This window comes from Zootoca vivipara, chromosome 8 (genome assembly GCF_965207765.1).
Source record: "Zootoca vivipara chromosome 8, rZooViv2.hap1.1, whole genome shotgun sequence".
In the NCBI taxonomy this organism is placed as follows: Eukaryota; Metazoa; Chordata; class Lepidosauria; order Squamata; family Lacertidae; genus Zootoca; species Zootoca vivipara.
In genome coordinates, this window is record NC_142591.1 from 65,259,823 (window position 1) to 65,285,727 (window position 25,905).

The window sequence follows — 25,905 nt, forward strand, 5'->3', positions numbered from 1 at the left end:
TTTTCTCCTTCCTAAGTACAACAGTAAAGTTGTCCAAATATGAATGATTAACCTATTAAACTGGGGATAAAAAACTAATATGAAAAGTTGTTATTCTAAAAATCTTCATCTACTTGCATATTAAAGTCATACCAGCAAGAATTAGTCTTTATGTAGAAAACTATTATTTAAATCAAGCCTTATTGACTAGTGATTTAAATCGTGATTTAAATCGTGATTTAAATCAGTTTGATTTAAATCAAATCCACCCTGAATATAATAATTTATTATTTATACCCCGCCCATCTGGCTGGGTTTCCCCAGCCACTCTGGGCAGCTTCCAACAAAACATTAAAATACAATAATCTATTAAACATTAAAAGCTTCCCTAAACAGATGTCTCCTAAAAGTCTGGTAGTTGTTTTTCTCTTTGACATCTGGTGGGAGGGTGTTCCACAGGGCAGGTGCCACTACCGAGAAGGCCCTCTCCGTTCCCTGTAACTTGGCTTCTTGCAGCGAGGGAACCGCCAGAAGGCCCTTGGCACTGGACCTCAGTGTCCGGGCAGAATGATGGGGGTGGAGACGCTCCTTCAGGTATACTGGACCGAGGGACCACAGCAACTTTGCTCCTACCCGGTCATTTTTCACCTCAAGCCAGACCTCATGGCTTTGTTCTCTCCAAACTAACTATGAGCCATAGCCAATAACAAACCTTGGTTACAACATGATTAGTCTGGAGAGAGCTAAACCATGAGCCCGGTTCAGAGGACATGGTGAGCCAAGCAAACTATGAGGGAGAAGTGAAGAGGTTGCATGAAACAGGCCAATGAAATAATCTAAAAACATCCTGGGGTTCTCATCTCGTGCTCCGATTTCCAGAAAGTGAATAGTCTTTCAGCTTACGGTGGGCAGACACACTGTGGGAAGAGACAGGAAAGTTCCTTCCTCCTAACATGCACAAGACCAAACAGATCACATGTTAAGAGAATGTACGAATTCTTCTCTCAAGCTCAATTCACACATAACCCATGATCCATGCTTACCACCAAGACCCAAACTGCATTAATACAGGAAGCAATGCCCACATGTGCTGGTATAATTTTTAACATATTTGAGAGAACCATCTGAAAATAAGTGATTTCACAGTCGTTTAAAAACTGACTGATAAATATGTTAAATAAATAAATAAATAAATAAGCTCCAATATAGCACAAGTTAAAATGTGGTGGCTATAGGGCTTCAAAACAGAACAAATGTCAAAAGACACATCAATAATTTGTGAAGTTGAAGTAATATCCACATTCCTTGGACACAATTTGTTATTAGGGGCAGATCATTTCTTCCCAGAGCAATGACATAGTTTAATGATTAACACAGAAACCAAGTATAGTGCTGAAATAGCACAAAGCTATTAAAGAATTTCACATATGACCACACTGCATTATGTGGAAGAAATTTATCACATACTGGGAAGAGATAAAAGGGAAACACTAGCTGAGGACACACCAAAATCACAACGATGACTCATTCCAGTTTTTCTACACAGAACAGAGTCCTCTCTTCATTCAAATAGGCAGAACAAAATCTTATTTCCAAAAGCTGGAGAACTACCTCACCAAGCTTCATTATTGAAGCTAAGCAGTTTTGAGCCTGGTCAATACCTGACTAGGAGAATGTCTAGCAACAAGATGTAGTAGCTTTAAGTTCAGTGTAGGAAGTGAAAGATGCATATGTAAATAGTAGGAAAATTAAATAATTCCTTATACTATATAATAGTGAAATTAAGCATTTTATGACAAAGCTGCATGATCAGTCCAGTTCACTACTTTTTATACTTTCAACAGACTCTGGTGTCACCTCTTCACTGAGGCAATAGGTGTCAACCATACCTATCTACCTTTGGCTTAGGCAGGGATGGTATGTTGGGTTATGGCAGGAAGTAGGAGGATGCTCCCATGATGCTCTAGTTTGCAGACTCGCCAAACTTGATACAAGAATCATGAGCCCATGAACTTAAAGAGAAACTTAGAAAAGCAAGCAGCAGAAAATAAACAGTAGTGGAAAGCCTGATTCCAGCAAAATAGCTTAACAGATCAGTGGATGTACTGTATGGTCCCTATAAAAATACATGCAGTCAAATATGACAGGGTGCAGCCATACCATCCATGCTGAAGCGAAGGAAATCTACTGTTCAGGTAGGTACCAATCACGCTATTTATCTTCAGCTATCAGGGATGGTATGTTGGGGTACACCAAAGCTAATCTTCTTTGACGATCAATCATAGTCGAGTAAAATTGTCTTACATGAAAAATAGGGCGGGTCCCTGGCCTGCATCCAACTGTGCAATATTCTATGGAAGGACCTGCTGAAGGACCATCCTTTCAAAAGCAGCCTAAATTTGTAATGGCATATGAAATTATTTGGAGAAGCCCATGCAGCCACTTCACAAACATCAGGAAGAGGCCTATTAGCAGAAGAAGAAGAAGAAGAAGAAGAAGAAGAAGAAGAAGAAGAAGAAGAAGAAGAAGAAGAAGAAGAAGAAGAAGAAGAAGAAGAAGACTTCATGGAATGAATGGTCAGTCTCAAAGGCACTAGTATCTTTAACACCTCATAAGCCATCCATTTAGACAAAGTGGGCACACAAACCTTTCTACGCAGAGGTGCTGGATGGAAAGACACAAAAAGAGAATCTGCTTGTATGAACAATTTGGTTCTGGCTATGTACATTTTCCGTACATCCATGAGATGTACCATGATCCATTAAATCCATTAGATCCTTAAATATCTAATGAGGAAGGAGAGGAAAAACACTCAAGATGAAAGTCTGAATACAAGGCAGAAGAAAGATCAATAGCAACTAGCCTGAGAAGATTACACAGGTGTCAACAGCGATCACAACTGAATTCATCATAACAAAGGCAGGAAATGAACTAGAGCATCATAGGAGCCTCAGTCTGCTTCCAAAACCTTCATTCCTGTCCTGAGGCGTAATCCAACATACAACCCCTGCTATTTGGAGGGAACTTTTCCAGCCTAAATAATATAAACAGAGTACAGATTAAAGACGGGCTTGGTGTTCAGTGATAGGATAACTAGTAAGTGACACTCAGTGCAAAAGGAGGACTGTTTTTAAGCCTGTTTCAACAAAATGTAAGTGTGGGCAGGTTTGAGGCATCCAAGTGGCAGGCTCTGTTCCTTACTTCATTAAAACATTTACAGAAAGCATCCACTTACACTGTTATATGTGCAGAGTCTTCTATCTAGGGCAGAAGTCACTAGCATGGTACCCATAGGGGCACCTACACCTATAGAGACCTTTCCTGGCGCCCACAGGATCCTCTCCCCCAATGAAATTCAGCATGAAATAAACATTCTATTGTAGCAAATAAAATAGGTTGTAGTATCCAATATCTACACATGGGTCCAAAGGACTGCTGAACCCTGGTCTATGCTATCAGGAACACTGCTTTTCAGTTATGCCCAAAGAGAACCCTAAGACTTCCTAAGATGTACAGCTACATGCATGGCAGCATTCTACAGAAATCTCATGAATGTGCAGAAGTTCAGGGGTAGAACCTGCCACCACAATACCATACACACACACGTACATATGTTCATTGAACACATGAACAAGTCTGTAAAAGGTTATGATGGACCACAAACCCATGGAGTTGTGTATTTCCAAAAAATGAGAGTATATATGGGAAACTTAACATTAAAAGAGGGTCTCATTCTGCAATTAAAAGAAATGTTTTCTTAGAAGAGTTGCACAGCGTATCTTTCACATATAAGGTAAAGGTAAAAGGTAAAGAACCCCTGGACTGTTAAGTCCAGTCAAAGGGGACTATGGGGTGCGGCGCTCATCTCGTTTCAGGCCAAGGGAGCTGGTGTTTGTCCACAGACAGCTTTGCGGGTCATGTGGCCAACATGACTAAACCGCTATTGGTGCATGGAAGACCATGATGAGTGCCAGAGAGCACAGAAACAGTGTTTACCTTCCCCTTGCAGCAAGAACTATTTATCTACTTGCACTGGTATGCTTTCAAACTGCTAGGTTGGCAGAAGTTGGGACACAGCAACGGGAGCTCACCCCGCCATGCGGATTCAAACCGACAACCTTCTCTTTCACATATATCTCTTTGTGCCTATCTCTTTGTGAATATATTTCCATCCAGAATAATTCATCCATTATTCTTCTTGGAACTCTTACATTTGCTTTACATAACATTATCTTCATGATGTTTTATAATACCCTTCTACCATATGTTAAATATTAGTTCAAGATTTTGATAATAAATCTCCCCATTATCCACAGAAGTTTATAAAGCAAATACCTATTTCAGCATCATACACAAATTAAAACATGTATTAAGTGTTTTATGGATTGAATCATTCTACTCAAGAGTCATCACTCATCAACAGAACTGTTTATTATCTTTTAGCTGGAGATAAAAATCCCTGGTCTACTGTACATAAGCACTACAAAATCTTAAATTGCCAGCTCCACTTCTACAAGTCACAACAAGCATGTTTCTAACATTCAAATAAGTTTAAATCTGTTCAGACTTTAATAAGACACATAAAACTGCTTCAGTTCATCCTAGCAATAGATTATATTAGGCTAATTTTGTCACATGTGTATTTGCCAGACATATGGCAAGATAGCCATCAGATGGGCAACTGATGTTTCTTCTGCATTTCTGGAGAGAAAATATTAGACACTTTACATTGTCAGGAGTTATGACTGAACAGTCATACCACCAATGTTTTCACTAACTTCCAGCAGAGCTTTTGCAAAACTTAATTCATTCAGTTGAATGTGTTGGGAGAGATGAAATGCTTTTGGAAACCTCAGTTAATATTTGAAGGCACTGGGCAAAAGGCAAGCAGTCATAATAGCAAAAGACAGAAAGTTTCTGACAAGGAGTTAGATTAATGCCAACACTGTACATTTACCTTTTGAACAGATAGTGAACCAGTTCTCACTACACATTAAGCCATAAACTATAATAAAATGAGGTTTTTTTCACCAACTACCAGCATGCTAATGCATACTGCTCCATTGTGCCTCTTTTGCTCCTCGTTTTCCTCAGCCAGACTCCATTCCCTTACTTCTTCTCAGGTCCTCGTACCTACAGGACCGCCTCTCCTGGTATGCCCCACGGAGGACCTTAAGGTCCACAAATAACATCATTTTGGAGATCCCGAGCCATAAGGTGGTTAGATTGGTCTCAACTAGGGCCAGGGCCTTTTCAGTACTGGCCCCAACTTGGTGGAACGCTCTCTCACAGGAGACCAGGGCCTGCAAGATGGAGCTGTTCCGCCTGGCCTTTGGGCTGGACTCAGTCTGACCCCTATGTTTTCCTCCCTTATGGTTTTGATTTGGGCTACTTTAAAATGAGGCTGCATTTTAAAATTTTAAAATTTAAACTGTGTTTTACAGTAATTAATTGTTTTTCTTTCTTTTACGTCTTATTGTAATTTTACTGGTGTCAGCCGCCCTGAGCCCGGTTTTGACTGGGGAGGGCGGGGTATAAATAAAATTTTATTCATCTTTTTTTTTTTTATTACAAGACAACCAGCACTTGTGGTTTGTTTCTCTTCAAACAAATCACAAGTGGAAACCAAAGTAGCCAAGCCAACATCCTGGTTTGTTTCCTCCCGACTGCAGAAAAGGAGGGAAAGGGGAGGATTGAAGCGAGCATGATTAAGCAGTGTGCACCAGCACACTTTTTTGCTTGCGGTAAACCATAGTTTATTTTTAACCATGGCATAACTAGATGTGTGAACCAGGCCAATGCTTTATGACATCATTTTTTAAAAATATACCCTTTACACTGTTCAACCATTAACTCCTGACTATAAATCTATATGACTATCATAGAACTGGCTCCAAATGGCTCTGGGTCTGACTGGTGTGACCTTAATGAAAAGTGTTCTATAGTTCTAAAATATATTTTAATTTTTCCAGTTATCCTACATGAAATGTTATGTGAATGACTTCAATAAAAATGAAATCACATTTAAAACTTATATTTAGTTCCATAACATAGCATGAAGTAAGCAAAGTATTTATAACTAATATTACTAATAAAGGCAATCTAGAGGTCGTGAGCCATCTTGCTGAAGAGATCTGTGAGTTCATGGAATTTTCGGCCCAAGGGCAGACGTGTTGTCAGGGAAAACTAGCTCAAGTACACATGTGAATCTCATCTGCACAAACCACAAGAATGTAGCCAATATCTATATGGACAGCTTCCTTTCCCAAGGTTTTAACTCCAACATTCTTTTGTAGAATCCATAACATTTTAAGTGCATATTTATTGATAACAATTTACATATCTAGAGGGAAAATATTACATGCTTTAAACAGAAAGGAAAATTAAACATACTTTTCATAGTTCCATCTTCATCTTCATCATCATCATCATCACTGTTTATCACCATGGTCCCCAAATCGGATTCAAGCATGGTGCTATTATGTTCAATCATTGTCTGAGCACTGTCACTCATAGTACTTGTGGCTCTCATTGTGCCAGCACTTTCTGAATTTGTCTTCACCATGGTATGGGAGTCCAGCTCATCCTCATCCTGTAAAAATGTTTAAATAGAAGTTACTTCCAAACACATACTGATCTTGAGGACAAAATAACTTCTAATCACACATTCTGAATCCCTTAGTTCTTTCTTCACATCATGGCTTGTCACATTTAAATTCTGGGTGATACCCAACTAAGTCCTGCTTGGATAGACTCACGGAAATCAATAGACTTGTGCTCTATAACACTGAGAAACACTGTAACATTTCTTGTTTCTCATATTGAATTTTGGGGCATGTCAGATTTAAGATTTATGGTCATTTTCATGGTTAGGAGAAGGGCTGTAGCTCAGTGGTAAAGCATCTGCTTTGCATGCAGAAGGTCCCAGGTTCAATCCCCAGCATCTCCAGGAAAGACAAGGAGAGAATGCCGTCTAGAATCCTAGAGAAATATTGCCTATAATTGTAGACAGTGCTGAGCTAGATGGACCAGTGCTTTGACTTGCTATATGGCGGATTCCAATGTTCATCATGAGAAGAGAAGACTTGGTTAAATGTTACACAGAGAGAACTAACATGGTAGTTGGGGACAATGAGCAACATTAAGGAAAAGTTTAGCCCTTTCCCCAGTTTTGTAATAGCTACCCGAAATATATCCTACAAGGTATTTTAAAAAATATGTTATGTTTTCCATTGTATTTTATTGTCCTATCTACCTAGATAATTCTTCAAAACTTTCCCTAGTAAGCACCAATGCACACTTGGTTATGCCCCACACTGCCCTGCAGCTCCCAGTTCATCCTCAAAATGGGGAACCCCCAGGAGCAGATCAGGGGGAGTACTTGATACAACCCACAGTTTTTACACAGCACTAGCAACAAGATGAAAACAACTGGAAAGCATTCTGTGAAAGAAGAATCTCAAAAACAGAAATAGGATATTTGCACCCCCCTTATTGTTACTTCACATGATTTGCCCACCTTGCCTGTTGCTTACTGTCACTAATACTACCTCTTCAATGCCTCAGGCAGCAGCCTTTCCCAGTCCTGTTACCCAATGTATTTTTAACAGAAATTTAACAAGAACTTAGAAAGCTGCCTTATAGAGTCAGACGTTGCCCCATCTAGCTCAGCACTGCCTTCACTGAGTGGTGGCAGCTCTGCAGGATTTCAGACAGGGGTCTGCCCCACTCCTACCTGAAGATGCCAGGGACTGAACTGCAGCCTTCTGCATGATAAGCAGATGCCTAAGGACATGTATTAAAAAACCTCATTAGAAATGAGTCCCGGAGATCAAAAGGGCATTGCATATCATGTAAAAAAATTTTTTTAAAAAAAATAAAATCTCAATGGGCAAAGGCAATTCCTTTCATTTGTATGTTCTTAAAGGGTTTGTTAAGCTATGATAAAAGGAGGAAGAAGAAAACCCGTGGATACTTTGTAGAGAAGTATCTGCTGAGCAGATGCTTCGGGACCGTGGAACAGAGTTAATTCCAGCAAAGGATACAAAAGCATTTCCAATCAGTGGCAGTAATGTGCCAGGAATGTAAAACAGAGAACTGATGATAATCCAGTTCATGAATCATAAAACCCATATGGAATAGAAGTATTTGAAAACATTATTAGGAAATCCTACTCTCTTTCTGAAGTCAGATTTAGAGGATGTGCACAATATCCCAGCTATTTAAGGACTAACATGCTGTTCTATGCCTCAAGTCCTGTTACAAGGGCACATTCTACAACCCACAAAAAAACATCAGAATGCAAAAAAGCTGCTTGTTGATTGTATAAAAGCTTCCAATTAAGTGTTTAATTTTAGGTGACTCAATAAAAAGCGAATTCTTTGATTTGTAGCCCTTTTTGAGGGCCAAATAAAACCAGCCAAATAGGCTTCGAAAGTCTATCCTAACATCAAGTTTACAAAATAGCTCTACGGATTTCAATGGCTAATGAAAAAGCCACGTACCACTAATCAGTGCCATCATGAAGAAAATGATCCTGCTGTCCTGGGGAGAGTAAACTTATGAAGCACTGACTGTGACTGATGACACAGACTAAAACTACAAAAATCAGGGTTGCTGGCATTGTTGTTTTGTGTTTTTTTAAGTTGCAAATAGTAAGATAAATTCAGCTTAAAGTGTACTGTCTTTCAGGAATAGTTATTTTTCTCTAGCCTATTTACAGAAAGATAGAAATAATATTTTCATATGCAAAAGATATATGTGGAGTGTAATTCAAATGCCTAAATGTGTGTTCTACTGATTTATAAATCAATAAAATCACCACCTTGTTTCCAAGGGAGGGGAACCCTAAATACCACATTGTTAACAGAGTTTCTTTTAAAATAAGTGATTAAGTGAGCCACAGTTTCAGAGATAAGTCTCAGTTTATTAGCCATAATGAAAATCAGCAATTAACAACAGCACCACAAGAAGAAATTCATGGTAACAATTTGCTACTATTCACAATTCCCTGCTGAGTTTGTCTTGTAAATCAAATTTCTACCATTTCCTTTTTCCCCTTGAAGTACATGTCAGTCCTCTAACATGAGATCTCTTTCAAATGTCTCCTTCCACACTTTTTAACATCTCTACCTCTATTTCTTCAGATTCAAATACCTTCAGGAGTTGTATACTCTCCTTTTTCTAAACAATAATCAGTCTTCTATTTCACATCCATGGAATAGCACTAATGAAATTTGTCGTTTAAATTTGGATCTAAATCCATAAATTCAAGCAAATTTATTTACAGGTAATTAAAAAGAACAATTCAGGACTATTGTAACCAATTGTGATCCCTAAATTTCTCTCATTTCATGTTTCATCATGAATGGAAGGGGCTTCTGTTCAGTGCAGAATCACTCAGAAAGGGGGCCTTCCATGAATGCAACTCTCCTTCAGTTCAATGAGTGAAAGCTGTATTTTCTGAACTATGCTAAATTATATTAATCTTGCCTATACTCTCCAAAAGAAACATGAAATCAACAAGAAATATTGGTTGAGTGAGCAAGAAAGCAACGGGTTCTACGGCCCTCCTTGCTGATGGATGATTTCTGTTGAGTGCTCCAAAAAGAAAACTTTTTGTTTCCAATTTGTTCCTACTCAAAATAAATACGTTCACAAGCCTATCTGTCTGTGCTCTTCCCAAGGGCAAGTCTGCAAGACTGGCAAGCCAGAAAATTACATGGAACCATGCACACTCCATAATGCACTGTTAATCGCACAGTGAAATCCATGCCTTGTCAACCAGAATACCTACATTTCAGACGAAGTGAAGAAGATAAGAAGGACAACAACACACCTGCTGAAATCATTTAAGTCTCCCATTTATCCTAATGTAGCTCCTCATTACAGGATCAACATACTGCACCCCTTAGTATTCGAATTCCTTCCATTTTAAGCAGGAAACGTATAGAATTTCTAAAAGAAAATTCAGTTGTTTCAGATGTTTTGGAGAAGCCTTGTCTTTTTGTCCAGGCTTCCCCTGAACCATAAGGTTGGTACATGTTTGAGTCCTCCAAATTTCTGTTTTATTTGCTTTCATCTACTTTTATGTGTTTTTATACTGTTGCTCTATTGGTTTTAGGTTGTGTTTTTGTTTTAATAATACAGTGTCCGTTTTTTTAGACTGTACATACCATAGCTTATAGATTTTTGAACTACCGATATGTAGCAGCCTATAAATGCTTTCAAATGAATTACGGTAATGAATCAATATGGAACTCTTTACATACTAATAAACAGAATATCATGTCATAAAAAAAACAAGTTCGGTCATTCCCTCAAGACATGTTTAATGCCTCAGTACTACACTGGGTAAAGGTAAAAGGGACCCCTGACCATTAGGTCCAGTCGTGACCGACTCTGGGGTTGCAGCGCTCATCTCGTGTTATTGGCCGAGGAGCTGGCGTACAGCTTCCAGGTCATGTGGCCAGCATGACAAACCCGCTTCTGGGGAACCAGAGCAGTGCACGGAAACACCGTTTACCTTTCCGCTGTAGCAGTACCTATTTATCTACTTGCACTTTGACGTGCTTTCGAACTGCTAGGTTGGCAGGAGCTCACCCCGTCGTGGGGATTCGAACCACCGACCTTCTGATCGGCAAGTCCTAGGCTCAGTGGTTTAACCCACAGTGCCACCTGGGTCCCTACTACACCAGGTAGGGCCACTATATGCCTAATACAAGGAATGTATATGCACTCCTCCTGATGGGAAAAAAATTAAAAATATAATTGTAAGTTCTCTCATTTATAAATTATTTCTAAAATTATTTCTGTTCTAGCATGTTAGAGACAATTATTTGGTTGGGTTTTTTTTTAAGCAGTATGCCCACCACATCTACAGCAGTCACATTAAATTTAATATTAATTATATGTGACAATCTTTTCCAATTAATTTTCATATTAATTCTATATAAAAAAATCTTTTACCATTCAGACACCATGTCTTTTATGTTGTACAGCTGGGAGAAAGTTTGCTGATTTTTAGGTTTTCTGGAATTTGTCTCTCTTTATTTCTCATCTAGAGTATTCAAAATTCTCTATAAAAGCAATGACAGCATCTGCCAAGGAATTTGGAAATGCTTTTCTAGATCACTGGGCCAAAAGGGCAACATAATTTGAGTGCCTTGATGTAAAGTGGGAATCTTGTTAAAGAAACAGCACAGAAAAAAAGTGAAAAAAAGATGCTAGAATTAATTACTCTACCCAATACAGTTGTAAGCAGTCATTATGGCCGATATCTGCAGTGCAACTCACAGAATTGTAGAGTCAGGGGGGACCACAAGGGTCATCTAGTCCAGTGTTTCTCAACCAGTGTGCCTCCAGATGTTTTGGGACTACAACTCCCATCATCCCTAGCTAGCAAGACCAGTGGTCAGGAATGATGGGAGTTGTAGTCCCAAAACTGAGCTAGATTGGCCAATGGTGAAACTCTGTACAAGGCAGCTTCCTATGTTCTTCCTGTAACAACTGTGTTCTGTAACTTAAAGTAATTAACAGTTAATGGACTGGATGAACTTGTGCTTTTTAAAAACACACACATACACAGACATGTATTCTAGGAGAGATTTCAATAAATTTGTATTGTGTTCATTATTAGGGTCTGGCATATTTTCCAGTCAGGAAAATTTTGAATAGGTTAGCTTGGCTACCGACAGCCTTTATCTTCCCCTACAGTATGTTCATTATATTAGTTCAACAGGCATAACCTTGCTTTGTAAATACCTGAAGATTCTTGGAAGATATAATGCACAGCACAATTTAACAAAATGTATCGCAACACCCCACCCCACCCTATCGCTAGTAAAGAGAAAAGAAATCCCTCTTGGATCTCAGGATCAATTTAAACTAATCTCTGTCTTATATACACAAGATCACTAGAGGGCAGCAAAGACAAGTAGAGTGTAATGCACAACTTTGCGTTAAAATAACTTTAGTTAAAATAACTAAATTTAATACTCTATACAATAAACACCTCATCACTGCTTTGGGGTGGGGGAAAATGTGAATATAATCACAGTTTGCTTTTGTAAAAATTACTAGAGTAGCCTATGAACACATAAAAGATGAGGAAATTCAGGAGCTCTAAAAACTGAGCATTTGAGCAAGTACACCTCTTTTCAACAAATATGACGACCTGTACAAATACTGTAAAGTGAAAGAGAACTATATATCAGATTCACTACTTTTGCGGGTTAATCATTATTGTCTATTAGCACATAAAACGTTATTGTGCCATATTACAAGCTATCCCAATAATGGGCACACTTCAGTGCTAGCTAAAATCGTATTGATTTCTCTCTCTTCTTCAAGAAGTCATAGGGATCCAATTATTTGATTAACATTTAGAAAAGCTTAAATGAATGGTGTCATAAAATGTATATGACATTACAGTAAAGGTGTGGAGGAGGGGGACAACTGCTCTTTATTAAAAATAAAAATTAATTCCTGGCCATAAGAAAATATTTCATAAGAAAAGGTTGCCTTAAACAACAACTGGACAGCATATTTACCCGCATCTTTTGAAAGGCACACACAATTCAAAGAATCCTGGCCTGTCTTAAAAATAAGCAAGTTTCCAGCTATAATAGTTTCAGAAACATGATGGCAAAACAAGAAGACTGGAAACAAGAAGATGATTTAGCTTTTTTAAACTTCCCTGATTTCTAACTCCCTCAAGAGTTAATATCAAGTAATTAGATATATAAGGAAGTTGAACTGTAGGAATTAGTAACATGGAAGCAAGCATACTATACCAATAAAGCTACGGTAACTGTTTTTTTGTTCTTAGTTATTACTATAAAAAGCACGTCATTTTATTTTTGTCATTAGGAAGTGTTTTCAAACAATCTTGTGATAATGTAGATATTGAAATGTGAAGCAAAAAGATACAGCAAGAGTTGACTATTAGTTCATTTCTTTAAAGATCCTTTGAAATAAATATTTGGACATGTTTCTTGGGGGCTGCCAGGCAACGAGTTGCTTTACGTTTCCATAATACAGCTGCCTGACATCAGAATCAAATTTGCATCACACTTCAAAAATGCATAAAAGAGCTAGATCATGTTTAGTAATGCTTAAACCAACATTTAAACTTTGATATTGGGATTAACCTTCTGTAGAGTACTCAGCTTGGACTTTTTACTTAATTAAAAAAATCTGTAAAGTTACCTCAACACCTATCAAAACATGTCAGTTTGTCAGAATACATTCTCATCAGACAAGCTATTCTTGTAACATGCCTAAACTCAACTTCATGAGCTCTATTATTGACTATATTCCACATAGCTTTCAAAGAAGGTAGACATTGCTACTTGTTTATAAAAGTCGCCCAGACTACAGGTGTGCCAGCTGAACTTTTGAGGATATATGATATACTGAAAACAACAGGCTTGTGGCACTAACAAATGAAGTGTTATCTGACGAAGTGGATTGCAGTCCCAGAAATAATATGCCATAATGAATGCGTTACTCTGTAAGGTCTGCAAGACTGTTGTTTTTGCTGCAAGAAACTAATGCAGCTACCCCTCTGGATAAATAATTACCACGGGTTATTTTTTCCTCTAATAAAATTCTAAAGGGCAATAGATCATTTCATTTTATTTATGAAACCTGACATCAAGCAGCTCAAAATTTTGCAGCCTTTTCTTCAACCAAAGTACTAGTTTTAAGTAACTTTACAGCTGGTTTGTCATAACTGTTTCTTTAAAGGTATCTAATAAGAGAGGCACCACAAGATAACCTTTCATAAAAAAAAGATAACCTTTCATAAAGTCCGGTATCTCAATAGCAATTATCTCTCAGTATTGCATGAATGGAAATGCTAAGAAAGATTAAGCGTGTCTGATAGATGAAGAAATGGTTCTAAACTATGCCCTCAAGGAAAAGATGTCCAGCAGAGGAAAAAATGACCACTGATCATGCTACTTGAATTTCTCTAGATAAAATGACAACTGGTGAGAATGCTGTGTGTCACAATAAATGCTCTCGCCTATATAAACAGTACAATAATGCAGTGCAGCTTGCCAAGCAGGATATAAGAACAGGTAAGCAAATCCCTTTTACTTGACAAATTGAAGAATACGCACATTTTAAATTTTATGCAGAAGTCTCTGTCAAGCCAAAAGGGAAAGCAGATGTCACTTAGTAAAGCAGATAGCAGGACAAAACTATTTACTAATGTAAATGCTTTGAGTCACCTCTGATAAGATTAGTCACCTAGTCACAAAAGACACAGCACAAAACACTGATAGACAGACATTCATAGACTGCTGCTATACTCCCATTAGCCCTTAGATATCTACTCAAATTGTTGCTTGAATTTGCAAGGTTATAAATTTAATTCTCTAACATGTTCTTTAAAGGTTGTATGGCCAATTATTATTAAAACAAGAGCCAGAACAGGTAAGCTGGTCATACTAGAGTTACTAAATGTCCACACACACATGCCTTTGTTTATAGTAGTTTTTCTATGAGAAAGGATATATTTGCAATCTCAAGCACATTTATGTTTTGGCCATGAGAAACTGAGCAATCACTTTTCCCCCATACTCTTGATTTTATCTGTTCCCGAATGCAGGTAAAATATCAAGATTGCATTCCCACTAAAATGGAGGGAGCCAGACTGCTTTTGAGCCAACTGCCCACCCCCTTCTAATAATTAAAAACTTACAACAAACCTACAAACTGCTTCTGCAATCTGGGGGTTTATGTGGCACTTGCCAGGAATAAAACTCAGAAAAACCCAGGGGCAACTCTCTTGATCACAACTGATCGTTTAAATATGTAGATACTGGCTGGTTCATATGCAACACTAAACCATGGTTTAGCGTGGCATGACCAACCTCAGCAAGCCTGAGCAAGCATCAGCTTGTGTATTCCTCCCTCCTGAACAGTCGGGAAGAGTGCTGGTGAGATTATTTTCAGTTTGGAAGAAAAAACTGAAATGGTTCATAAACCATGGCTTGAAGATGGCTCATTTAGCAACCATTGGCTTGTTTTAAAGCAGGATTCCCAATGCTAAGCCACAAGGAGGGAAAGCAAGGGGGGAGAGCACGATGCTTCGCTCAGGCTAATCTGTATAGCATTAAACCATGGTTTAGTACTACGTGCAAACTAGCTCCATGTAACTGGCCACACAAAAAAATAATTAAATTCTCACACACCGAGTTTTCATCTTCTTCTTCAAGTTCCCTCTGCTGTTCTTCATGCCTTTTCGCCTTAATTTCCATAGCTTCAGTAATCAGGTCTCTCAGGATTGAAACTGGTTTTGCATTCTTAATAAAAGGATGCTAGAAAAGAAAACCATATAGTTACACAAAACGGAGCCTACAGACACTGTACATATAGTATAAATATGGTGTAACATGTTAAAACAACATGTCAATCAACTTCACAGACCAGTGCATGAAAGAACATTTCCCTTTGGACAGCAATTAAAATTTGGAATAAAAGAACATATGATCTGTTTAACCGCTTTGCAGCTAAATAGGATTTTCCATTTTGTTTGTTTAGGTAAACAGCAACCATGAGAAGAATGTTACTACAAATCACAACTGCTTTACAGTTAAGGATATAATTGTCCAAAGGAAATGCGAATTAGGTGGTAAATAAACAAAGAGAAGATAGCCTGACATAGAAAAATAAACTTTTAAATGCATTCGGTTACAGTATTTAATTCATCTTAACAAGCTGACAATGCAAGTTAGTGGCCATAAGCAGAGCAGGCAATATAATGATCCACATAAAGTGAATCATTGAGCCATTGAACTGGTTCACACGTAATGCTAAACCAAACCATGGCTTAATGCAAATGAGCAAACATGAAAGTTCTTGATCACGTCCAGAGTAATCTTCCAAGCCCCACCCTACCCCTGCTGCTGCTGCTACACTACCCAAGGCTAAGCCATGGTTTGGCTTAGCATTCCATCAAAACCCATGCTAGTGGCTTGTCTTGCTTCAGGCAAACCATAAGCTGTAACCAAAGTTTGTTCCTGGTTTACCACCTGTGATTCGTCTGGGGAAAACAAACTACAAGTCAAGGTTAAGTCTTGACACTACGCCAAACCGTGGTTAGCCATGGGTAGCAGAACTGGAGGGAAAGTGCTACAGCCACAATGTGCAGTCTGTACAATGTACAATGATGAATTAAAAAAGAAGTAAAATTAAAACCCTCAGGCTGGCCAGATGATATTGAAGAAATCAAGAAAACCCACCTATTTTAATATAATTTACACTCCTGGTTTAAGAACTGGCATGTGTTCTATCATTAATGTGAATATGGCTGTTTATAGATCACCTGCTTTCCTATTCTTGCTATTAACATTTGTACATTAAAATTCCAAGTGGAATTTTAAACCAATTTATCTATTGAAAACCCAGGAGAGAAATTCAATGTTGCCTTATGTCAATTATTCCACCCATCAGGGCAAGCATGTCACCTTGCAAGATTGAATGGTCCCCCTCTCCTACCCCTGCACACTGTTCTGGGGTTTTTTGCTGACCCCCAAGAGCCAATTTCAGGAGAGAGAAGATGGAGGAAGTCCCCTTGTGCTAGTTTCCACTGATGGGACTTTATTAGTTGACTCCTGCCCCATAGGGTGTTTTGTTTTGTTGTTTTGTTTTGTTTTTGGTGTTTTCTTTTAAAGGAGAAAGCTCATAAATTGTGCTCTTGACTCTTGATATGTCCTAATGGTCCTTGATATGTCCTAATAGGCTGTGCTCTCAAAAATATATTTTGCTTTGCTATTAAAAGTTGCTAAAAATTTGCTGATTTTTTTTCTTACAAAAGTCAGAGCAAACTCTTTTTGTAACTTCAGCACAGGAACTTCCCACACAATCACATTTTAGTAATGTAATTATCCATTTTCTGCACAAAGCCTGGATGTCTCTCCTCAAGGTTGTGTTTTTATTGCACAGATATCACCTTATTCCCAGCATCAGATTTGTAAACGATAAAATGAAGTTCTTCCCCCCATATCCCATGCCATATGGAACATGGTTGCAGGACTATTGTGGTCACAGGGTGGTAATAAGAGAGATGACCTTTTTCAGTGGTGGCATCTCTCCTCTTTTCCCAGGCATTATTCAACTGCTGGTTTTTATTGCTGTGGTTGAAGGGGGGGTGAAGTTTAGCTGAATAATTTATAGCAAGCATGTCTGTGTCCTTGGGAAGAGGATTTTAATCTATTTTAGTATTTTAACCTTTGTTTTAAAGTATTGTAGTTTTTTCTTGATTATATTGTTTTATCTTTTTGTAAACCACTTTAATGCTTTTTTACAATCAAGCAGTGCATAATTTTTTTGAAATAAATAAGTTTCTAGTGGATTGTTGTAATTGTGTTTTTAATCTTTTATATGTAATTTTTTGTGTTTATTTTATTATCTCTCTCACTGTAAATCAACTTGAGACTTCTTGTAAAAGGCAATCAATAACCAAAATAGTAATAATATGTTACCTAACTGTTACAGAGTTTTTTTATGTTTTATGTTTTTTATGTTCCCTGCTGCTTTTCCACTATGTGCTGTTTACTTTTACTACTACTACTACTACTACTACTACTATGGCTTTCCTCTTGTTTTAGCTTTTTATGATTTTACTGTCTGTTGTTGTTGTTGTTGTCGTCCACCACTGTGATACTATTTTTATGATACAGTTGTATATAAATATTTTTACAAATAAGTATAAATAAAAAGAGAAAACAGTACAGGAATATTAATTCAGTTCCATCTAGAATAAAAAGAGTTACAGCGCTATCCTAACCATATCCTAACCATAAGCAGGGGTTGGATGGCCATCTGTCATGGGTGCTTTAGCTGAGATTGCTGCAATGTAGGGGGTTGGACCTTGAGGTCCCTTCCAAACCTACGATTCTATGATATCTACCCAGAACTGAATTTAATGAAGCTTACTCCCAGGTAAGCATGGTTACAATTACAGTCTTGATATCCATCTACAAAGCTGCATGAGGACAGGACAGTGTGCTGGCTACCAATGCAGAAGCACAGTACTAAAACGAAGTTGGGCCACACTTGGATTTGCATTTTTCGCCCACTGTCACAAAAGAAAAGAACTAAAACCCAAAATTATACTGCAACAAAAGTCTTCAAGAATGACAAAGGTAAGTAGGAAAATAAGGAAAGATGGAAAGCAGAGGGTTGGAGAGGACAAGGAGGGAGAAAGAGTTCAAATCAAGCAGACTCAGATTTGCTAGCTGATAGAAATGGTTTGGGGAGTTCCAGAATGAGGGCAGGAAGAATGAAGGAGGCAGCAACATGCAAAATTCAACTGTGACTAAAACCAATACCAAATATTTTAAGTTTTTAAGAAAGCTGGGTAAGTGGGAAAGGTTTCCCAGAACTGTCTGTCTGGGTCTGGGAATAGCCAATATGGTGCCATCCAAACTCTGTTGGATTACATCTGCTGGGGGCATAAATCCAAGCTTCCCTAGGGAACACAGTTGAATACTGACCTGCAAAAGTTGGGTTGCAGTTGCTCTCTGCTCAGGATTCTTCACCAAACATTTTTTCACGAAATCAGTGAATTCATCAGACCAGAGCTCTGGCTTCCGGAATGTTGGAGGGGGGTTCGTAGGAATCATAAAAATTGCCTATTTTTTTAAGGGTGGAAGAAAAGGTAAGTCTATCAGTATTTCAGCAAATTAAAACAACTTTGTTCCTTTTATCTTTATTTTTCAAGTTGAAACCTGGAAGGGGATGAGGGGAGTTTAGCTAGTCTTGAATTTCCAATATCACCAAGATAAAGGAAGCAAATCCATCTGCTACCAATGTAGCTACTTCCCATTACAATTTCCTCTATTTAAACTGTACCTCATTGTGCACATCATTCTTTACTTTATCTATTATTGCTAATCAGTCTCAAGAGAAGATTTTGAATTTCACAGTCTTTTGGCTGAGAAGCAAAAACACTTCCTGGTTAAGCACATAAAATATGATCTAGCAGCTATTATATGCCACTTTTATACATACAAAACAGTAAACTGGGTAAATCAAATGGGTAATATTTTAGAGCACTTAACAAATTGATTAGGTTTCTATTAATCTGCCAATGCAATACAAACCTTGCTACATAAAAATAGATAAAGAATGAGAGGTTAATTGTAAAAGCAGGTAAGCTTGGAACCAAACTACATATTAATCAGAATGAAGTGGTATGCCAAGTCCCTCTGTCTTATATTATATTGTGGGAGCTTTTGCATGACTCCTTCAGAGGCTAAAAAAGAAGGTAGCACAGGGCCATTTCCCCCATAAGACTTGTCTTTCCTTGAAACAGAAATAACAGTCGGAGGGGAGAAGCCACAACCTGGATTCCTCCAAGATGTCTAGGGCTCCTCAGTTTATTCCACAGGCAAAGGAAGGAATTGTACTAATACTGCAGCTTCCACATCACCACCATACTGGGTGTGGGGGAATGGGGGAATGAGGCAATAATAAAATGACTGTAATATGCAAAATTCAGGGTGTGTGCTTTTACTACTTCCCAATGTAAGAATCTCCCAGAAGCTGCCAAACTTTCCTAGAGATAAAGATGTAGCAAAGCACTCTGCCTAAAGTGCTAGTTTATTGAATTTATATGTGGGCATGCATAGAAAACACACATGCACTGCAAAAAAACGAAAAAAGAGAGTACTTATTTGTGTAGTGCACAGTCATGGGACTTTCTCCCATAGTAGGCAGTGACGGTCACCAACTCAAATGACTTTAAAAGAGGACTGGATAAATTCATGGTGGAGAACAGTACTGAAAGCTACTAGTCATTATGGCTACTGCTCTGACCCCACAGCTGGAGGCAGTAATGCTTCCTTCCATATACCAGCTGCTGGAAACCACAGGAGAAGAGAGGGCTCTTGAGCTTCGATTCCACTTGCAGGTTTCCCACAGGCATAAGGACTGCCTCTTGCCATATGAACTGACCCGGACTCTGAGGCCCTTCTTCATGTGCCACCACCACAAGAGGTCCAGAGGGTGGCAACATCAGAAGAGGCCTTTTCTGCAGTGGCTCCCCATTTGTGGAATACTCTCCCCAGGAAGACTTGCCTGGAACCTTCATTACGTATCTTTAGGTGCCAGGTGAAAACATTTCTCTTTAAGCCAGGCTTTTGGCTGATTAACATTCTATTGCCTTTTAAATGTGTTTGTGGGAGGCGGTTACTGGGTTGTTCTTGTTTCTATTATGTATTTTGTGTTCGCATTTTGTATTTTTATCTTGTGAACCACCCTGTGATCTTCGGAGGAAGGGCTGTATACAAATTTAATTAATATAATCATCATCGTCGTTGTCATCTGGTTGGACACTGTGAGAATAGGATGCTGGCCTAGATGCATAGCTGCCAAGTTTTCCCTTTTCTCGCGAGGAAGCCTATTCAGCATAAGGGAAAATCCCTGTAAAAAAGGGATAACTTGGCAGCTATGTAGATGGGTGACTGGCCTGATCTGGCAGGTTCTTCTTGTGTTCTGATGTTACACCCAAAATGTACATACATTGTGCAGTGTGCACAGTATGTAGTGCAACCCTGAGCCTTAACAACTGTGAAAAGGTCTCAGAAAAATTGCGACTATTATAACAGTCACAAGATTTTCATAAATGGGGAAAGCTGCCATCAACATAAAATGTAATATTCTTTCCCAAACTCCATTCAAGTATTTATTTTTCATGAATAATTCAGATAAACTATTAACTTGAGAGAAATCTGGCAACAAGCCAAGGTGTCCATCTGGTGTAACATAATTAACCCCTTCTACAATGATTTTATCATGTTTAATGAAGATACTCTAATTTAAGGCATAGCAATGATCAACAGATTCGTCTTAGAAAGTGCAAATCCAAACTAATTGTTTAGCAGCATACTTTAATTTAAAATTAAGGACATGCCAAGATAAAGTATTTGCTTGTGACCTTGACAGTAACCAACATTTGAACCTGGAAAGTTGGAAAGTTGTCACATAATGTTCAAGTTAGAATGGCAGTTTTGCAGTAGCTTAAAAAAAAAACCTAAAGGGGGGAAATGGTCTAACTACTGTTTCTTTAGTATCATCATCATCACAGAGTCAGCTGAAGTTCCATATAATAATTAACAGTGACCTATGACACAACGACTCACTATAAAACATTATATAAACCACTTTATACAGGATAATTAGAGTATATTCCAACCCTTCAGAGTTTATTTCACTTTACAAGGTTGTTTGAGAATCAGCTCCAAAGCAGCTCAGAACCACACTACAAAATTGCTTTGGCCATGTGAAGGAAACAAACATTCATTACAGTTAAATGCTCAATATACATTGCTCAGTTTACTACAGAAGATAGCTGAGTTACTAAGCTTGCACATAAAAGTTGATAAAAACAAATCCCGTTGCTAGACTGGAAGCGGAGTTGGGGCCAAAGCTTTCCTCTCGTAAATAACCAATGTGGGGCAAGAAGGAATGCAGCAAACTCAAAGGATTAAAAAGCCCACCTCTCTCCACACCAGTGATGATCCCACTTATCCCACAGCCCACATAAAGTGTGTGTGTGTGTGTGAGAGAGAGAGAGAGAGAGAGAGAGAGACAGACAGACAGACAGACAGACAGACAGACAGACAGACAGACAGACAGACAGACAGACAGACAGACATATATACACACGCTATATGATGAGGGGCTGTAGCTCTGCAGGCAAAATGTCCCAAAATAAATTCCTAGCAATTCAATTCAAGGGGGGGAATCCTTGTATGAAAACATGGGAAAGCTGCTGCCAGTCATTGTAGACCAGAGAAAGCTAACGTTGTGCCTCCAAATGTTGCTTAACTCCCCCTCCCATCAGCCCGTCAGCATACCCAATTATCAGGGATGATGGGAGTTGTAATCTACCAGCATAGAGGTGGGTAACGTATTGGCTACCTATGCTGCAGACAGTACTGAGGCAAGAGGCATTGTCTCTCAGTATGGCTCACAACAAGGCAGCTTCCTTGTACATCTCTTTTGACCCTTAGCAACCTGGCCATCCCAACAAGTGTGGAACAGGTATTATGTGGCACCTGTAACAGTGAGAGTTCTGCCAATCAAAGTGGTTGAAAGGGCTTATATAGGGTAAGTAAGGCGATCTCATAGGTAAACTGGTCCCAAGTTGTTATGGGCTTTATATACTAATAGTAACACCTTGAACTTGGCCCGGTAGCAAATCAGCAACCACTGCAGATCTCTGAGAACAGGTGTTATATGCTGACAAGGCCTCACTCCTATCATTGCACCAGTAGTTTAGCTGTCCATAATTTGTACCCATAAACGGCAAATACTCTTAAAATTATGACCTTTGGATATTATTTAATGCAAACTACAGGAGGAGGAAAAGATAAGGGAACAATTGTCACATGATTAAGAGCAAAGATTACCAAAGGATAGGCGGCATTTTATCTTGAACTACAAGATTATTCTGCAGTTCTGCACATGCTATGATTCAAGAGGTCAAATGTGTAAAAGTAGCTTTCTAGCACTTTTCAAGCACGATACTTTCAAAGAAGCTCAATTTGATTAACTTCAGTTATACATGCTAGCCACAATAGATATGTTCTACCTCTGTGTGCCAATTGCTGGTAATTACCTGAGACCTCCAGGTATAGGGCAGTATATAAATTCTAATTACAACAACAACAACAACAACAACAACAACAACAACAACAACAACAATAGGTGGGAAGCGTGTACACTCAGGTACATATTACATATAGATACCTGGTTGGCCACTATGAGAACAGGGTGCTGGACTAGATGGGCCTCTGGTGTGAGTCAGAAAGGCTTTTTTAAAGTTTACACTAAGGAAGCTGTCTAGAGATGGGTTTGAATCAAACTCTATGTGAAGGCAAAAGAACCATTCTTTGAAAATGGATTTGCCCTGATCATATGTAAAGCAGAGGGTAAGAGTGCAGAAAGGGCCCACAGGTTGAGGTTGTTGAATATTTGCCACTTTTTCTTACCTGGCTCACTCACCTGCCCAACCCCTGGGACATCTATTCTGCAACTAGACTCCAATACCAGAAATGAGTCTGCAATAAAGGAAGTGCTATGGGGAAGAACAGTGTGTGGGGTCTGTTACAATCACACATTGTCTGGCCCACAGTTTCTACATTATTTCTTGCATATCAAGAACAACAGTTTTCTTCTCTCTCTCTTTTATTCTTAACTGAATGATCTAGTTTCCATAATAACTGCAAATAGAAATCTAAGCACCTGTGTGAAATATTTCCCCATGTGATCTTTAATAACACCTAAACAAGCCTGCCACATGTTGGCTACAACAGACAAAAGAACATATGAAATCTCACTGATCTCCGTAGGGATCAGTGTACTTAACTTTCTGTGGATTGTACAATTGCTATTAGTAGGTTTCAAATAATTACAGAATTACAACATTCTGTTCTGGATCTCTGCAGAGATTCCCTGCACCAGTGACTGGTGAGACTTCATATAACCAGAACTACAGAACCAAAAAGCCAGAAAAAGACACTGTTTCTCTCTCTCTTCTGCCCCTACCTTCTTCTGGCAAAGTCAATATAAACTGTACATGATGATAAAATATGCCACTTGTATTTGTACTAGTCTTCTTAAAACTACCTACAGTATTCATGTGGCTCTGGTTTAATTTATCTCTCAAACTGACCATTCCTTGATCACCTGCCTATCGCTCCTAGGGGGGCACTGCTTAGGACTGAGCCTCTTGCATACGTAACAGACCCCTCTTGCAGGTGTTTGCCACTCTCTAACCTACAAGTCCAGGTCATGGTGGGGCCTTACATGGGAATTTTAAAAAGGATTAAATTGGCAAAAAGAGAAATATATCACTAAAATAACCTTATACTGATGTGAGACAGTCAAATAAGTTTGAGGGAGGAAATGTTATTTTCGAATAGTAAAGAATAAAAAGTAAAAATTTAATATTTTAAAGAGTCCAAAACAGGTAAAACCTGTTTCATATCTCAGATTTTATTTATCAAACAGGGAATTTTTTCCAACTTTCTCCTTTCCTGTATGAGACCCAAACTATGTGATATTTTGTTTTTGTTACAATTATACTAATTCAATGCAGGTCATTTGCTTTTTACTGAGTCCAGATGACATTTAGTAAACTAAACATGGAACAATTAGCTTTGAAAAAGTAAGGATTGCAATTGCCTTTGGGTAGGTCATACAGTGGCTACAGAACACTATTGCCTTGGATAACACCAAAACAGAAGAATTAAGAGCAACTAATATTTCTACATTGTTTTCCTGTTTCTCATCTTCAAACTGACATTTAAACTGAAATTGCTTAATTGCTTGACAGGCAAAAACAGTAGCTTTATACAACATTTTCTGTTATATATCTTGGCTTAAACATGGATTGCTGGTACCTCTAGGACACGAATAATGTAATTTGCACTTCTGTTTAAATGTCAGGTGACTACCTAATTTTCAAGCCTGTTGATGTGAAGCTACTCTTAAGGGGGCCGTAGAGTGCAGATTCAGTGACCATTAAGAACAACAATAGTCTAAAGCTTGCGCCCTGCTTTCCCAATAACATTTGTACTTTTAAGTCAACCTAAACGACTGTATTAAATAATTAGGAATCTAGTCAGTTTTACGGACATCAAGGGCTATCAACGTGGGAGGGTGATATTTATGCTTATAAGCTTTGAATGAAATGATGTAAGTAGCCTGGAAGTTGAAACTTGAAATAATGCTAGCAAAGGACAGCACGCTAGCTTAGGAGGAGGAGGCACAGAGAAGGTTAGGTGGTACACACAGTTCTGTCTGCTGCCATTCTTCCCACGTCTGCTGTCTGAGGCAGCTGCCTCACTTTACCTAAGGGAAGCCTTGAACAGAAAGCAAAAACAATGAGATTGTAAAGTAAGGCATCTTGGGGCAGCAGCAGTAATCATAATTTTACATATACCGTGTTTCTCATATTATAAGACATGTCTTATATTTATTTTTTCCTCAAAAAAACACACTATGGCTTATTTTCAAGGGATGTCTTATTTTTTTCCTCCTCCTCCTGCCGCGGCCGGCATTGCTGCTGCGCCTATCACTATGTCTTATTTTCGGGGTATGGCTTATATTCCTTGAATGCTTAAAAATCCTGCTATGGCTTATTTTATGGGTATGTCTTAAAATATGAGAAACAGGGTAATCTGAAATAACTCTTGGTCATTCAAATAAAAATTGGTCATCTGTGAAGGAAGACAGTCACAGCGTATTTTTACACTTAACGAATACACAAATCAACTTTCAGGTTGTGCTACAATTACATATATAATCTTGCAGGAAAACATCAACACAGAGAGCAACAATTTGGAAACAATTAAGAAGCATGTTCTTTGACCAAGAAGCTTCCTGCTGACCAACACCTTTACATACCAACTTAAGATCCAGGTAAAGAGCTATCTACTCTAAACAAGTTTAGCAAAAATCATCCAGTTTCCATTACTTTCCAAATATACCTTCAACCAGTAAAAAGTCTCTTCCATTCTGGGGGAAAAAAGTTAGGAAAACCACTCTTATCTTTATAATCAAACACAATAGGAAAGAGTGTGTTTTATATAAACACCAATTTCTTAAGAACAACTGTTTCTGCATCCTGCAAATCTTGTGCCAGCTTCTGAATAAGGTTTAAGCCATCCAAGTTCAGAAATAACAGACTTTCACTATCAAACAATATTTGCAGTATAGCAAAGAATTATAAATCTAGAGGCACCCATCATATGCAGTTATTAAAAATGTGTTTAAATACAAATCTGTATCATGGAAATAAGATTTCAAAATGCGTTTAACTGAACTACCTCAGCAAAGTTGCATTAAATTATAAATTGAATAAAATTATATTTAACCTTAATGCTAAATTCAAGGAGCACT

At 38.3% G+C, this 25,905-nt stretch overlaps 1 protein-coding gene across 2 annotated transcripts in view; it reads right to left on the bottom strand.

Annotated features, from left to right (window-relative positions):
- STK3 (serine/threonine kinase 3) overlaps positions 1–25,905 on the bottom strand; it is a 111,695-nt gene that overhangs the window by 52,811 nt on the left and 32,979 nt on the right. For both annotated transcript variants that reach the window (XM_035126143.3, XM_035126142.3), the window contains exons 7-9: positions 18,489–18,626; positions 15,183–15,308; positions 6,373–6,571 (exon numbers count right to left, since the gene is read on the bottom strand). In XM_035126143.3, the coding sequence (XP_034982034.1) occupies positions 6,373–6,571; positions 15,183–15,308; positions 18,489–18,626 (463 nt within the window). The remainder of the gene's footprint in view (positions 1–6,372; positions 6,572–15,182; positions 15,309–18,488; positions 18,627–25,905) is intronic.